Source organism: Mauremys mutica, chromosome 2, assembly GCF_020497125.1.
Source record: "Mauremys mutica isolate MM-2020 ecotype Southern chromosome 2, ASM2049712v1, whole genome shotgun sequence".
In the NCBI taxonomy this organism is placed as follows: Eukaryota; Metazoa; Chordata; order Testudines; family Geoemydidae; genus Mauremys; species Mauremys mutica.
In genome coordinates, this window is record NC_059073.1 from 284,275,744 (window position 1) to 284,293,351 (window position 17,608).

Sequence of the window (17,608 nt, forward strand, 5' to 3'; positions counted from 1 at the left end):
TAGAAGAGGTCAGTTTTAAACTGTGTGGGCTGTGATTGTATTCCATCCCGTTAGCTAAGCAGCTGTGAGAGACCTCCAAGAAATACTGCTGCAGGAGGTGATGCTGGTAACTGAGGCCTTAGCTACACTTGAGAGTTACAGCACTGATGGTGACTTTACAGCACTGTAACTCACTCCCCGTCCACACTGGCAAGGCACATACAACGCTGTATCTCCCTGTACAGCACTGCTTGTATTCCACCTCGACGAGAGGAATAAAGAGTATAGCGCTGCTGCTGCAGCGCTGGGGTGCCAGTGTAAACAGGGCATAATCTTACTATGCGGTAACTGACCTCCGGAACCTTCCCATAATCCTTTTAAGTAAAGCTAACACTCTTTGTTTTGTTGTGATGCCTCTGTTTGTTTTGTTGTGAACTCTGGGCTCCGGGACCTGCTTATCAAAAAATACAAACACAGCTCCTGTTTGCTGTGAAGGAGCAGAGGCAGGGAGCTCCCTTTGGAAGGCCCACAGCTAGTGTTTGCTTGAAGAGGGGGGGAAGGAAGGGGCTTGAGGAGAGAAGCAGCGGGGGGGGAGGGGTCCGTTTCAGAGCGGCTGCTTATCTGGTCTGTGAGGGAAAAAAACAGAGGGCTATTTGCTTTCAGTGAGTGAGAGAGGGGTGGGGGAGGGGCTCGGAACTTGCAAGGCAGGGAGCTGACACAGTGTTGGCTCCAAAAATCCACTCTCTCTCCCCCACACTCCCTGTCACACTCCACCCCACTCCCCCTTTTGAAGAGCACGTTGCAGCCACTTGAACGCTGGGATAGCTACCCATAACGCACCACTCCCAATGCCGCTGCAAATGTGGCCATGACAGTGCGCTGGTAGCTGTCAGTGTGGCCAGACTGCAGCGCTTTCCCTATTCAGCTGTAGGAAGACAGGTTTAACTCCTAGCGCTGTACAGCTGCAAGTGTAGCCAAACCCTCAGTCGCTAGCACTCTCACTCAGTCACTACTGAGCGAACGTCTTAGCATGGTGTTAAGGGACAAAGTCTCATTGGAGGGTGCTGTCTTTTGGTTGAAATGTAAAATCTAGGCCTTCCTGCTGTACAATCGAAGAACTTATGGGTCTCTGAATTGGGCCGCCATACTGAGATTAACAGTCTGTTATCCTGAGGGTCCCCTGCAGTGTCAGTTGAAAGCTATTACTTTTGTTCATTAGTGGTTAGTTGGCATACTTTACCCTAGAAGTAGCTGCATTTCAGTGGTGGGTAAGTTATGAAAAATAATTGAACATCATTCTGTACTAAAGGTGCATCATGAACATAAGTTTTTAGAGTTACTTTTGTTCTCCAGTGCTTGTTACCTGGGTTGTTCTGTTACTGTATTCAATAACCAGATTTTGAATGAATTCCACTTTCCTGTCTCCATTCTCAAACTGGAGCACTTTGATTCCCGAGAGCAGCTGGTCAGCTGGCAGATTCTGATATGTAAGTAACTCCAGAGTTGTGTGAAAGGACACTTTCACCTGGGAGGAATTCAGATGAAAATGTGTGAAGTAACTGTAGGAAATCCACAGTAAAAACTGCCCAACAGCTCTGCCCCAGAGCACACATTCCCATCATAACCCAACAGAATCATGCCAGTGTCCAAAATCCCACGGGATCCCGTACAACAAGGCAAAGGTAAAAAAAAAAAAAAAATCTTGAAATTTTTTTCAAAATCCAGAACTATTTCCTAAAGGCAAGTGCACTGAAACAGAGAGCGAAAGGTGAACTGCAACGCTTTAAAATATGAGGAGAAAAACACAAGTTTAAGATCCTGAATTCTCCAGATTCTCCTCTCCCTAATGCCAATTTTACAAAAGTAATTCCATTGCCTTCCGTGGAGTTAATCGTTATGCTTATGCATAGAAGTATGCGGTCAGAATCAAGCCCTGTCTGCCCCCGTTGCAGTGTAGATTTAAAAATGATAAATACATTTTTAAAGTGCATCTGAGTTATTTCATTCGTTGCTGAGTGAGTTTCCTGCCACCAGCACATACACCTAAAACGAAATAGGCTTCTTCTGCCTTCCTCAGTCACCTTGTATAGGAGTTGCAGACAGGAAGCTCAGGCCTTGAAAGGAAGAGTGGAAAGCCAAATATTTTGTAAATACATTTATCATTTTGATATTCTGATACTGATTTAGTAGTTCCTGCAAAGTGACTTCAATGCGACATTGCCAATAAGAAAAGCGTAACAAGCACCATTGTACAATTGTGTTTTTCCTCCCTCCCCAAAGCTTTGCAGTTCACCTAGGCCATGTTAGTATACTAATTACTAAGGGCTTGTGTACATGGTGCATTAATCTGCACTAGAGAGGTGTAAATTCTAGTGGTATCAGAGTAGACACCAGTCCCTGCTGAAATAGTACTACATTAATACACACTAAGGAACGTCCAGTGCATGCTAGCAGGGTCCATGTGGGCCAATTAGTGTGCACTAGAATTTACAGCCCTCTAGTGCGGACTAATGCACTGGGTTGACAAGCCCTAAGCTGTCCTGGCCCGAGGGGCCTTTTTGAACCTACTAGCATGTTTTGCTGTGGATGAAGTAGAAGTTGCTTCCCTTGCTCCTCCCTGTCGCTGTGGGATGTTTTCAGGCTCCTGTTGGGGTCGATACTGGACACAGTGAAGGGCACAGATAGAAGAATCCTGAAGTGCAGAGGAGCCGCTGTGGAATTGGTGAGTTTCAGGTTGTGAGTAATGACTGATTCTGTCAAAACCTGAAGGAGAATGTATTAAACTACTTTCAATCTGAATCCCCTGCAGAGGCTTGAAGGCTTTCTAGTCTCTCGAGCCATTCCACAGCATCTGAGATTTGGAGGATCCTGCCCCAAACCACTTTCTTTTTTCGTTGTGTGTGCTTCAGAATCTCTTGATTAAAACATAAAAATATAATAAAGGTTCAAAACCAAAATTTGATAAGAACGGCCGTACCAGGTCAGACCAAAGGTCCATCTAGCCCAGTATCTGTCTACCGACAGTGGCCAATGCCACGTGCCCCAGAGGGAGTGAACCTAACAGGCAATGATCAAGTGATCTCTCTCTTGCCATCCATCTCCATCCTCTGCTGAACAGAGGCTAGGGACACCATTCCTTACCCATCCTGGCTAATAGCCATTAATGGACTTAACCTCCATGAATTTATCCAGTTCTCTTTTAAACGCTGTTATAGTCCTAGCCTTCACAACCTCCTCAGGTAAGGAGTTCCACAAGTTGACTGTGCGCTGCTTGAAGAAGAACTTCCTTTTATTTGTTTTATACCTGCTGCCTATTAATTTCATTTGATGACCCCTAGTTCTTGTATTATAGGAATAAGTAAATAACTTTTCCTTATCCACTTTCTCAACATTACTCATGATTTTATATACCTCTATCATATCCCCCCTTAGTCTCCTCTTTTCCAAGCTGAAGAGTCCTTTAATCTTTCCTCATATGGGACCCTCTCCAACCCCCTAATCATTTTAGTTGCCCTTTTCTGAATCTTTTCTAGTGCCAGTATATCTTTTTTGAGGTGAGGAGACCACATCTGTACACAGTATTCGAGATGTACGCGTACCATGGATTTATATAAGGGCAATAATATATTCTCAGTCTTATTCTCTATCCCCTTTTTAATGATTCCTAACATCCTGTTTGCTTTTTTGACCACCTCTGCACACTGCGTGGACATCTTCAGAGAACTATCCACGATGACTCCAAGATCTTTTTCCTGACTCATTGTAGCTAAATTAGCCCCCATCATATTGTATGTATAGTTGGGGTTATTTTTTCCAATGTGCATTACTTTACATTTATCCACATTCAATTTCATTTGCCATTTTGTTGCCCAATCACTTAGTTTTGTGAGATCTTTTTGAAGTTCTTCACAGTCTGCTTTGGTCTTAACTATCTTGAGTAGTTTAGTATCATCTGCAAACTTTGCCACCTCACTTTTTACCCCTTTCTCCAGATCATTTATGAATAAATTGAATAGGATTGGTCCTAGGACTGACCCTTGGGGAACACCACTAGTTACCCCTCTCCATTCTGAGAATTTACCATTAATTCCTACCCTTTGTTCCCTGTCTTTTAACCAGTTCTCAATCCATGAAAGGACCTTCCCTTTTATCCCATGACAGCTTAATTTACGTAACAGCCTTTGGTGAGGAACTTTGTCAAAGGCTTTCTGGAAATCTAACTATAATAGGTATAATATAATATAATATGATAGGACTTTGTGAATCACCAAAATTCACAGACCATGTTGGGAGCTAAATCACTTTCATTCTGCTACCAGAATCTTTTTTAACCTGAAAATGAATAATTATTTTGATACTTAAAAGATCTCTATAGTAAAATAACCCAACACAGAATAGCCATCTTCCTGAAATAACATCTCCTTTCTTGGCTTATAGGTAATTATACTCTAGTCTTCTCTGGCCTAGCTTGTACTATACCAAAAAAAAAAAAAAAATTGCATTGTGGGTAAACATTTAACACTGCATCACCAGGACATGGTCAGTAAAAACATTATTTTACAGCAATGTGAGTGTTGCCATGAATTACCGTAACAGCTGAGCAGTATATTAAATAAACCTTAATACAGCAATATGTAAGATACTCACTCCAGAATGGGGTTGATTTGGTATGAGATCACTTGCCATGGAATGAAACACCATTCCTCCATCATGATCCATTTCTACAGTTAACCTGAATGTAAGGAATCACAGGCTGTTAGAACTCTTTCCTTAGTCTCTGGTTTCATTTAGTTGTTGACTGGAAGTTTGTGAACTGTCAGAACTGTTGTACTTACAGAGCAGGTTTTACAAAAGCTTGCAAGTCCATTCTCAAAGGTGCAACTCCATAGCCATATGAACGAGTCACCTTACCAGGTATCCCTTGTGCAAGCTGACAGGAAAAGGAAGAATACATGAGGATCAAACTAATGTGTCGAGGATGAAGCACTAACTCCAATCTGAGAAAGTGTTTCCCAAAGCCGTCCAGCCATAGATGATCTCTGGCAGTGTTTGGCCTATTATTTGTAGTAAATTATGCTACCTCTATAAAACTTGTACAAATAGCAGAATCTGAGCTATATTTGCATTTTGAATGCAAACAAAAATTCTTATTAGATTAGGTGAAAACTGCTCATTAATATGGAGGCAACTCTTGTTTTCTAACATTTTATAAAATTTCATTGCTAAATATTTATTATAGTTAATAACACTTTGTGCTTCACAGCTGAGGATCTCAAAGTGCTTTACAAATATTATTTAAGCTATGCAGCAGCCGGTAAGTTGTATTTCCCATTTCACCAGGGAAGAGTCTGACAGAAGATAGGTGACTTGACCAAATTCATGCAATGAGCTGGGAATCAAACTCAGGAGTCTAACTCCTAATTCCCTATTCCCTTATTAAAAACGGGTGTTTTCATATAAATGAGCTGTGTGCACAGTTATTAACTAATCAGTAGCAGAAATCACAATTCACCACCTGTCTCCCATGTTGTAAGGAATAAATAATAAAATAGCTTCACTGTTACTGAGTAGCATTCAGAGCAGAAAAAAGCAAACTGAACTGACAATAGTACTTAGCTGTGATAGTACATTTACCTTGCTGTCTAGACTCATGAAACCCAATGCATACCCCTCACATTCAATTTTGTTAATGAGCTTGGGTAACGTGAGTGGAGTGAAGGAAATATGGATGGAGGCACTGCCACCTGCAGGAACAACCTGGAATCAAAATATTATAGACATTTAGCTAAAGCAAACGGCAGTTCTGCATTATGGAAGCATCTTAACAGATCTACATCTCAGGTTGTATTGAGCTTTGCAGTTAAAGCATAGATAAAAATCTCTTTGGGCTGCTCTATGCCCAGACTTGCACAAAAATGGCAAAATATTAATTAAAACCAATGTAACTATTTCCATGCAAATCTATGTGTGTACACTCAATTTTAGCCACTTTGATTCTGAAATAAAGGTGTCTGTGCATACACTTGCACCAAAATAACTAAATTGGTTTTAAGAAACTGAATTAATTTTCTGAGAACTTAGTTAAGTTTCTAATTAAACTTGAGTTCCAATAATTTACAAATGACCCCTTTAAAATTTTCTTTTATTAAGTCTAACCTTGTACTTGAACTCTTTGGCAAAGAAGTTCCTTACATTTGGGAATTGAAAATTGATACACTGCTTGATTATTCCAAATTTTTGATGTATGGACACACACTCTCATAACTTTGTTTCCAATGCATTGTTTCTCATATTTTTTTCCTGACAAATTTCTGTGGTCCCTAATTGATTTTGCATCAATTAATTTTTGAAGCACTATGAGTTATACGGTATATTTGAACAGGATGAGTCACATGTGAAGATAGCCAGAGGTCGAAAGGTCTGCATTCAAGCTCAGACAGTTATGCTTGCCTGTTTTTCACAGGGTGAAGGACCTGCTTTCAGAGTTTGGTACTTGAACTTCTTGGACCTTGGGAAGTCTGTTGGAGAGCATTGTTATCCTGTTGACTTCCTATGGCCTGCAGAAGTATCTCTCCAATCTTTAAGATTTTGTTTTCCTACTGCTCTTGCTCTGCACCAATGAAAAGCCTTCCTTTGCTGTCCCATCTCCCCAGTCCTATACAGCTGGCTATTTGCAAACTATAAGGACACATAAGAGCCCCTGCTTACAATTTGTGTAGGAGTTATACAGTAGGGGTAGTCGGAAGGAACCCCTTCATGAGCTTGTATAAGCACAGAGATTATTTTCTTTTGATTATTTACTGGTCTCCAGACGTCAGAATCACTCCTTCCTTCCTCTTCTTTGTTGTCTACATCTGACTCCTGCAGGTATGAAAGGGTAAGGAATGTTACACATTCAGCACTGGACTACGGGAGGCCAGAACCATCATTCTCAGAACAAAAGAAGAGAGCAAAAATAGCTAATACCATTTTGTCTCACTTTCCAGCATAAACCCTGGTTTCTCCCATTAAACACTGTGACTCCTGGGGGTGCTGAATGCCTGACCTCCCACTGAAATTGATGGAAGATCGGGGTATCCCAATGCTGTTCAGACAACAGCAAGACTGAGCCTTAGGAGTGTCTTTCTCATCATGCAAAGCCGCATTCCAGCCCTAAGGCTGCCTAGATTAATGTTTTCAAAACAACTTTACCTCCTAACATGACAAAAAATAGTGTTGGTTTGACACCGATTCATAGATTCTAAGACCAGAAATGGCCATTATGATCTAGTCTGACCTCCTGTATAACACAGGTCATAGAACTTCTCCAAAATAATTCCTAGGGCAGATCATTTAGAAAAACACCCAATCTTGATTTAAAAATTGTCAGTGATGCAGGATCCACCATGACCCTTGATAAATTAACAATTGTTAATTACTCTTACCATTAAAAATTTAGGTTTCAGAGTAGCAGCCGTGTTAGTCTGTATCCGCAAAAAAAAAAACAGGAGTACTTGTGGCACCTTAAAGACTAACAAATTTATTGTAGCATGAGCTTTCGTGAGCTAAAGCTCACTTCTTCGGATGCATAGAATGGAACACACAGACAGGAGATATTTATACATACAGAGAACATGAAAAGGTGGAAGTATGCATACCAACAGGCAGAGTCTAATCAATTGAGATGAGCTATCGTTAGCAGGAGGAAAAAAAACTTTTTGAAGTGATAATTAAGATGGCCCATAGAAGGTGTGAGGAGAACTTAACATAGGGAAATAGATTCAATTGGTGTAATGACCCAACCATTCCCAGTCTTTATTTAGACCACAGTTAATGGTATCTAGTTTGCATATTAATTCAAGTTCAGCAGTCTCTCTTTGGAGTCTGTTTTTGAAGTTTTTTTGTTGCAAAATTGCCACCTTCAAGTCTGTCACTGAGTGGTTAGGAAGGTTGAAGTGTTCTCCCACTGGTTTTTGAATGTTATGATTCCTGATGTCAGATTTGTGTCCATTTATTCTTTTGCGTAGAGACTGTCCGGTTTGGCCAATGTACATGGCAGAGGGGCATTGCTGGCACATGATGGCATATATCACGTTGGTAGATGTGCAGGTGTACGAGCCCCTGATGGTGTGTCTGATGTGATTAGGTCCTGTGATGGTGTCACTTGAATGGATATGTGGACAGAGCTGGCATCGGGCAAATACTCACCAGCAACCGCACACCATACAACATAAACACTAACCCAGGAACCTATCCTTGCAATAAAGCCCGATGCCAGCTCTGTCCACATATCCATTCAAGTGACACCATCACAATTGAATCTATTTCCCTATGTTAAGTTCTCCTCACACCTTCTATGGGCCATCTTAATTATCACTTCAAAAAGTTTTTTTTCCTCCTGCTAACGATAGCTCATCTCAATTGATTAGACTCTGCCTGTTGGTATGCATACTTCCACCTTTTCATGTTCTCTGTATGTATAAATATCTCCTGTCTGTGTGTTCCATTCTATGCATCCGAAGAAGTGAGCTTTAGCTCACGAAAGCTCATGCTACAATAAATTTGTTAGTCTTTAAGGTGCCACAAGTACTCCTGTTTTTTTTTTTTTTTTATTAAAAATTTAGTAATTTCCAGTATGATTTTGTCTAGCTTCATCTTCCAGCCATTAGCTCATGTTATATCTTTCTCTATTAGATTGAAGAGCCACTTATTTAATATTTGCTCCCCATGTAGGTACTTATAAACTGTAATCAAGTCACCCCTTAACCTCTTTATTAAGCTAAATAGATAGACTCAAGGAGCTCAATCACTGGAAGATATGGTTTCTAATCTTTTAACCATTCTTGTGGCTCTTCTCTGAATCTTCTCCAATTCATCAACATCCTCCTTGAGGGCACCAGAACTGGACACAATATTCCAGTCGTAGTTGCCTTAGTGCCAAATACAGAGGTAAAATAATCTCTCTACTACTACTCGAGATTCCCGTTTACGCATCCCAGGTTTGCATTCATCTTTTGGCCTCAGTGTCACAGTGGGAGCTCACGTTCAGCTGATTATCCACCATGATGCCCAAATCTTTTTCAGAGTCACTGCTTCCCAGGAGAGAGTCCTCCATCCTGTAAGTATGCCCTACAGCAGTGGCTCTCAACCTTTCCAGACTACTATACCTGTTTCAAGAGTCTGATTTCTCTTGCGTACCCCCAAGTTTTACCTCACTTAAAAACTACTTGCTTACAAAATCAGACAAAAATACAAAAGTGGCCCAGCTCACTAGTACTGAGAAATTGCTTCCTCCTCATTTTTACCGTATTTTATAAAATAAATCAACTGGAATATAAATACTGTACTTACATTTCAGTGTACAGTATATAGAACAGTATAAACAAATATTGTGTGAAATTTTAGTTTGTACTGACTTCACTAGTGCTTTTTATGTAGCTTGTAAAACTAGGCAAATACCTAGATGAGTTGCTGTACCCCTGGAAGGCTTCTGTGTACCCCTGGTTTAGAACCACTGACCTATAGTCTTTGTTCCTAGATGTATACATTTACAGTTAGCCATATTAAAATGCACAGTTTGCATGTACCTCGTTTGCCAACATAGCTAGATTGCTATGAATCAGTGACCTGTCCTCTTCAATATTTACCACTCCTCCAATTTTTGTGTCATCTGCAACTTTATAAGTGATGATTCTGTTTTCTTCTAAGTCATTGATAAAAATATTAGTGTAGGGCCAAGAACTGATCCCTGTGGGACTCCACTGGAAACAAATCCTCACAGTGACAATTTCCTGGTTACAGTTCCATTTTGAGACTTATCAGGTAGCCAGCTTTTAATCCATTTAATATGTGCCATGTTCATTTTATATCTTACTATTTTAATCAAAATGTTGTGCGGTACCAAGTCAAATGCCTTTCAGAAGTCTAAGTATATTATGCCAACATTAGTACCTTTATCAACCAAATTTGTAATCTCAAACAAAAAAATTAAGTTAGTTTGACAGGATCTAGTCTCCATAAACCCACATTGATTGGCATTAATTACATTACTCTCCTTTATTTTTTATTAATTGAATTCCGTATCAGCTACTCTTTATATTCCTGGGATCAATGTCAGGCTGAAACCTGTGGTGACTCAGATCATCCCGTTTACACTTTTTAAAAATTGACACATTAGCTCCCTTCCAATCTTCTGGAACTTCCCCAGTGGCCTTCACAACATCCTCTGGCAAGGAGTTCCACAGGTTGACTGTGCATTGTGTGAAGAAATACTTCCTTTTGTTTTAAACCTGCTGCCTATTCATTTCATTTGGTGACCCCTAATTCTTCTGTTACGAGAAGGTGAAAATAACACTTCCTTATTTACTTTGTCCACACCTGTCATGATTTTATAGACCTCTATTATATCCCCTTTAATCGTCTCTTTTCCAAGATGAAAAGTTCCAGTCTTGTTAATCTCTCTTCATATGGAAGCTGTTCTATACTTCTAACCATTTGTGCTGCCCTTTTCTGAACCTTTTCCGATTCCAGTATATCTTTTTTTGAAATGGGGCAACCACATCTGCACGCAGCATTCAAAATATGGACATAGCATGGATTTATATAGAGATAATATGATATTTTCTGTCTTATTATCTATCCCTTTCTCACTTATTCCCAACATTCTGTTAGCTTTTCTGATAACGTGGTTTAAAGAAACAGACTGCCATGATCTTACATCATCTGTCATGAGGGAACCTGGAGAAATGGTGTCTGGGCTGCTAGGGATTTTATCCCAGTTTAACATGATTTCAGTCTCTGAGGTGCTAGCATTTGACTCAATCTCATTCTCATCTACGTCCTTAATAGGAAAATGAGGGCCATAAAACAGCAAGAGGTCCACCAGCTTCTCATTATCTTTTTCTTGATTGTAAGTTTTCCAGTCCATGCGGATGTCTGAATGAAAAAGGAAAAATCTATTAATCTTAGTCAGGCCAATGATATGTAGCTTTTTTGACCCTTGAGAAAAAGTGGACTAGGTAGATAATGGCACCTGGATACACTGATGCCAAGTTGCACCTGAGTGGAAGTTTTTTACTCTCAGGACCAGTCAGGTGATTCCTCGAGGATCAGAAGAGCATAAATGTGACTTAACCCCATCTTTGCCTGTCATTGGTCTTGCACTAGACACAGCCTAGCCAGGTCCAAGGATCCCAGCCTGCATCTTTATCAGCATTAGCTATGATGAATGTTTTATTTGTTAAGTAAATGCATAAGAATGTCCATACAGGGCCTAGCTCAGTATCCTGTCTTCTGACAGTGGCTGGTGCCTGATGCTACAGAGGAAATGAAGAGAACAGGGCAATTATTAAGTGATCCGTCCCCTGTTGTTCAATTCCAAATTCGGCAATCAGAGGGTTAGAGATACAAACGGCAGGGTTGCATTCCTGACCATCTTGGCTAATAGACATTGATGGATGAAGTTAATCATCGTCCATGAATTTATTCTCTTTTTAACCCAGTTATAGTTTTGGCCTCCACAATATCCCCTAGTAATGAGTTCCACAGGATGACTGTGTGTTCTGTGATGTGATTCTTTAGTTTGTTTTAAACCCGCTGCTTGTTAATTTTATCAGGTGATTGATGGGGTAAGTAACACTTCCTTATTCATTTTCTCCAAACCAGTCATGATTTTATAGACCTCTATCATATCCCCCCTTAGTCTCCTCTTTTCCAAGATGAACAGTCCCAGTCTTTTTAATCTCTCCTCACATGGAAGCTGTTCAATGCCCCTAATCATTTTTGTATCTGTTTGGTGATGTCCAAGACACAAAGAAAGATATGGCCCATGGACTGAAGAGAAAACTCCTGAGAATTTGTCTTTTAAATGAGTACATTCTGAAGAGGAAGACATAAAGATTGGATGCAAGTGAAATTTAGACGAGCCCAATGGTGCTAAACTTAGAGTGGGATTTTTTCTTTCCAGTAATGGCATGACGGCAGCATTTTATTGACATGAGTTAGCTTTAGGAGGGTTTCACAGAAAAAGTGAATTTTGAAGGATACAGATGAAGAGAATTCTGTCAGACAAACACACGGTGCACTGGAATAGGATGTTTTCCCGTTTCACACTAAACACTAGGTTGTGCTAATTATATTCCCTCACTGGCCTCTGGCTCAAACCTGCCTGCTCTGCTACTATACACATCAGCCTAGTCCAAAGGTAACACCACACGATAAATGCTTTTGTACAGCTAGAGACCTAGCAGCACTGGCCATTGCTCTATGTTAGCTAAACTACTGAATTAGCTGTCTCCTCCTATTCCTTTATTGCCCTCAAAAAAATAATCCTAATTAAGAAAGCTGAAGGTGTGTTAATTGCTGTGCTTTCATTACTGTAGGGACTGCAGTGCTAGCTAGTATATCTTAGAATATGAAACCAGCCTTACCACAAGGAGTGGGGTTGTTGAGTCTGATGCAGCGGGAGACCGTATCCCCACCAGAGACATGAGCACCAAACCTGGAAAGGGGGAATAACTTCATGTTACAATGTGCAATTGTTAAGTCAACTCCTAAGAATTTTTCTTTTAAATGAGTCATTAACAAACTGGAAACAGATCAGCTTAAAGAGTTAACTGCTGGCAGTTTGTTGTATTGGAAACCAGATAATCTACAGTCAATCTAGGAAACAAAGTTATTTTGTACATTCTGTTTACATTCCATTATCCGTTCCCTCCATATTCTGACAACATAGTTGTCTCAGACTCGTGTGTGCAAGCGAATGTGGTGCTCATGAAAGATGGTGGATAAAGAAGTCAATAGAAGTGTTGGAGTGGCAGAGGCCACCTCCTCAGTGAGCAGTGCACTGTGAGAGGAGTAGCAGGACTTTTTCCACCACTGGTACTGGCATGCCAGTGATCTCTGTCCATGCTGGCCCTGAATCAATTGAGCCTGGAATGACTGAAATTCAATCAGTATTAAACCCTGAGAAAACAGTCTGGAAGAGTGATTGGTAGCATGGTTGATGAAGGATTTAGGAGATGATGTATATGGAAACAGGGCATTTTACAGTCATGCTAGGAAACACAAACATAACAGTATGCTAAACTTATCTACATCAGATAAGGCCTTAGTGTAATGTTTGACTGTCTAAACAAAATAAAGCACACACTGTATTTTGACAAATATACCACTGAACGCTGCCTGCCTTCTTACTGAACAATAGCAAATGACCAAAACTGAACACTGTAGGCATAGTCTAATGGCATTTAAAACTTCTGACATCCTCACAAACAGTATTTGGGGGGCTATACCTGATTATTGGTATCTTTGTTTGATGGTCAGTCTGAGGTCCTGTCATCTGCAAGAAGATTGGGCAACCTTTCACAGTTATTTGCATAGGAATTAATGTAGGCTGTAAATCTCCCACCTAAGAAAAAACAATGCATCTTGGCAATTAGAATTAAATACTACCTTAGAATGTGGGTTATTAAATTATATCGTAGCCTTTGAGCCAAATGAATTTTCAATTTTTTTTACTCTTCTCTTTTAAAGCAAATTAGTGAAGCAAGAGATCTAATGAGGACTCTTGCCAGCAGCAAAGTTCTGTACCTAATTTATTGGTCATTCTGCTTGATGTCTTTTCTAGGAGAGAGCTCTCCTGCTGACAAAAAACCTTCCAGCCCCCACGAGCCGCAGCAGCTTTGTGGGCAGGAGAGTGCTCCCTGCTGACAAAGTGCTGTTCACAATAGTGCTTTTTGTTGGTAAAACTTGTGTCGTTTGGGGTATGTGTGTGTGTGTGTTTTAACACCTCAGAATGACAAAAGTTTTGCCAACAAAGTGCCAGTGTAGCCCAAGCCTAAGAGCCTTTCCACCAGGCACAACAGCACAACATATTGGGTTGGTGGAGCAGAGTAGTGACCGTTACAACTGGATTTTGTAGATGGAACAAAGCTATGTTGTGGAACTCTGTTACGGCCCTATGGAAAAAAAAGGCCTTCAACGTGTCCAAAACCAGATCCATACATTTTAACAGGAGAGGACACTTGTCAACTAAACCTTGTTAGAAGAAACAGTCTAGAAAAAAGAACAGGAGTACTTGTGGCACCCAGGGCCGGCTCCAGAGCCCAGCGGGGCAAGCACCCGCCTGGGGCGGCCCTTTCCCGGGGGGGCGGCAGGCTGGGCCGGCGGACCTGCCGCAGTCATGCCTGCGGGAGGTCCACTGGAGCCCCGGGAGCAGCGGACCTGCCGCAGGCATGACTGCGGAGGGGACGCTCGGCCGGGAGGTCCGCTGCTCCCGCGGCTCGGGGGCGCCTCCCGGGCATGACTGCTTGGGGCGGCCAAATTTGTAGAGCCGCCCCTGGTGGCACCTTAGAGACTAACAAATTTATTTGAGCACAAGCTTTCGTGGGCTACAGCCTGCTTCATCAGATGCATAGAATGGAACATACAGTGAGAAGATATATATACATACAGAGAACATGAAAAGGTGGAAGTTGCCATACCAACTCTTCCACCTTTTCATGTTCTCTGTATGTATATATATATCGTACTATATGTTCCATTCTATGCATCTGATGAAGTGGGTTTTATTCCACGAAAGCTTATGCTTAAATAAATTTGTTAGTCTCTAAGGTGCCCCAAGTACTCCTGTTCTTTTTGCGGATACAGACTAACACAGCTGCTACTTTGAAACCAGTCTAGAGAAAGCTACTCTGAATCCTTATTTGAAGTCCTAACAAGCAGACAAATGTGTTTTAGCAAAGAGGAATTTGGGGAAAGACAATTGGCCCCAAACCTACCATGCAAATTTGGTGATCAGAACAAAAAGCCTCACCTACCCTACAGATGAGATCATCATGGTACTCTCCCCACATGTTGTTATAAGCTGTTATTTCTATAATTAGCTGCTGGAAGGCTTTCAGAGTTCCTGTGGAAGGTTGGGCATGGAAAGCCACTCCTCTCCCATGAGACAGTAATGCCAGCACAAATGCTGAAAGAACAGAAGAATATTTGATAAGATTTCTAGGAAATGGAATAAGGTTTATCTTTCAAACAAAATATATGTTCAGATCATTGGCTGGTATTACTCAGGGTAGTTCCCCTGGCTTCAGTGGAGCTATGCCTACTTACAAAGTTGAGAATTCAGCCTCTAGAATAGAGTTTCCCAAACCTTTCCTATTGTATTCCCCCTTCCAGCTCTGCCAGCAGGCCGCATACCCCCTTCCAGATCTACCAGCTGCCCATGTACCTCTAACCTTCTTATCACTGATACTTTGTGTGTTCTTCTTAACACTACTTGTCTTTAGCCATCTGTCTGTATTTCATTGTTATACACGGATATAGTTATAGTGCAATGTATACAACCAAAAAAACCCCAACCAACAGCTAAGTTCTGAGCTCAGTTAGCGTGGACAATTGCTGGGCATCTGAACCTGCGCTGTACAGGTGAGGGCTCTGTACGTCAGTGTCTCTGTGTTTTTGTGATCTCACTGGTAATCTTGAAGTAAATTAACTACCGTATTTTATATAACAAATTCCCACAGAATTTTAAAGCTTTGTCTGAGTAGCCTATTATGAAAATGCAATAAATAAAATCCACCATTACACAATTCCTGCATACCTCCCAGAGGTGTCTCACATGTCCCCAGGGGTACATGTACCACAGTTTGGGAACCCCTACTCTAGAATCAAATCATTTTCACTCCAGCTTCCTAGTCAGTAGTTCTCAATCTGTTTTTATATTATGGATCACTTGTAAAGTCAGAGAATCTTCCAAGGACAACCTCCCCTGCTAACCTCCTAATTCTGCACTTTTCTGAGACAACTGTAATGCTTGATTACACGAAAAAGCAATATTGGTAAGATGAAAATAAACTGACTCCAATGGTATTGGAGTGACTGACTGGTTAACTTTGTGATCTGTGCTGTTTCTTTCTTTCTAAATGTTTGCTAGCCCTCTAGTTGTGGCGTCTGGAAGTCAGAACATCAAACACACACTTGACAAAGCACTCCAGATGTAGAGAAGGACTTGTTCGTTTACTTGATCCAAAAAATGTCCCAGAAACCCCAAGACAGTCCTGACTGGAAAATACATGGCAGGAGGCTTCACTTCTTCAAACCAGAGTGCTCTGCTATTGAGATAGACACAGCTCCATGGACCACTTGTAAGTGTATCACAGAATACAATGTGAGAACTAATGTTAGGCATTTACTCCTGGGGGAATTCTGCACCAAAAAATTGAAAATTCTGCAAAATTCTGCATATTTTGTTTGTCAAAACAACACAATCTAATCACACCAGTTTCAATTGTTTCTGGTAATTCATTTCAAAATTCCTGTCAGCAAGTATGTTTGTAACAATACAGACAATGAAAAGGATTCAGGAAATGTTTTTTGACAAATAGATTCCTTACTAGGCATATAAATACAGAACTCTGAGTAATTAATTTAAACTACAATACAGAATCTATTTCCCACACCCCTCAGAAGCAGTGCAAAGGCTTGGGGGAGTCAGAGGTAATGGAGGAGCTGGGGAAAAAAGAAGGAGCCTGGGAGTGAACCTGGAGGGTTGTTGGGTGTGGGTGGGAGAAATATGGAACAGGTTTTTTTGGGGAGTGGGGAGGGATTGTTGGGGAGCCTCCCCCAGACAGACCCTGGCTGATCCTTAGCCTCTCCCATTGAGTCAGGCACATCTGCCCCTGTCCCCATGTGTCCCTGTGCCCCCTCCTCCTGTCCCCATGTGTCCCTGCACCCCCTCAGCCGGCCCCTCCCCCCATCCCCATGTATCCCTGCACCCCCTCTCCTCTGTCCCCACATGTCTCTGTGCCCCACTCAGTCATGCCCTTTCCCCCATGTGGCCCTACACTCCCTGTCCCCATTTTTCCCTGTGCCTCCACTCCCAGTCAGCCCCTGCCCCTGTCTGTCCTGCCCCGCCCCACTAGCCCTTAGTCTGTTGCGTCCCCAGCAGCCTCATGTGCCCCACACTGCCTGTCCACCCATATCCCCTGTCTCCTGTCCTGGCCCCATAGGCAGGGCACTGTGAGGAACACAGCGTTTTCTCTTCCCTATAGCAGCTGGGGCGGGCCCCAGGGTGTCTGCTCTGTTCTAGCACCACAGCGGACCCTGGTGGGCAAAAGGTGTAACTGCAGCAACTTTCCAGCAGAAGTTATTTTCTGCAGCACATGAATTATGCACATGCGCACTGGCACAGAATTCCCTCAGGAGTAGGCATTCTATTGCATCTGTGTTTTATTTGCTATGGGCTAGATTCTGATACCACTACTCACTCATGGCACCTTACTTCATAAATAGTCTCAATGGCTACTTGTGAAGTTAGGTGCTCCTCTAGATGAATAAGGGTATCGGAGTCTGATTCTTTGTATTGGTATAATACCTTGCACAATGGAGCTGTGATCCTTCCTGATTGGGACCTCTGGGAGCTACTGCAATATAAATAATAAACAACAAAGGATCAAGTCCTGCCTGGTCAGTCCATCCAACCCTACTGAAATCAATGAGGCTGCAGAGGATGAAAGTCAGCTCAGAATTTAGCCTAATTTTTTTAAATTTTAGAGCTTGTAATAAGAACCAGACTGACAGCCTTGGGGCCTGGACTCCTCGATCTACAGAATAGATACTGAATGCTCTGGGCAAGCCCCACAATGTCCAC

The 17,608-nt window shown here is 41.7% G+C and overlaps 1 protein-coding gene across 3 annotated transcripts in view; it reads right to left on the bottom strand.

The window, feature by feature from the left end:
• DLEC1 (DLEC1 cilia and flagella associated protein) overlaps positions 1–17,608 on the bottom strand; it is a 71,949-nt gene that overhangs the window by 5,130 nt on the left and 49,211 nt on the right. For 2 of the 3 annotated variants that reach the window (XM_045003473.1, XM_045003471.1), the window contains 10 exons: positions 14,778–14,929; positions 13,251–13,366; positions 12,387–12,457; positions 10,676–10,893; positions 6,688–6,840; positions 5,614–5,736; positions 4,815–4,909; positions 4,627–4,711; positions 2,548–2,742; positions 1,343–1,504 (listed from right to left, as the gene is read on the bottom strand). In XM_045003473.1, coding sequence (XP_044859408.1) covers positions 1,343–1,504; positions 2,548–2,742; positions 4,627–4,711; positions 4,815–4,909; positions 5,614–5,736; positions 6,688–6,840; positions 10,676–10,893; positions 12,387–12,457; positions 13,251–13,366; positions 14,778–14,929 — 1,370 coding nt within the window. The remainder of the gene's footprint in view (positions 1–1,342; positions 1,505–2,547; positions 2,743–4,626; positions 4,712–4,814; positions 4,910–5,613; positions 5,737–6,687; positions 6,841–10,675; positions 10,894–12,386; positions 12,458–13,250; positions 13,367–14,777; positions 14,930–17,608) is intronic. The other variant, XM_045003472.1, reaches the window with a different exon arrangement.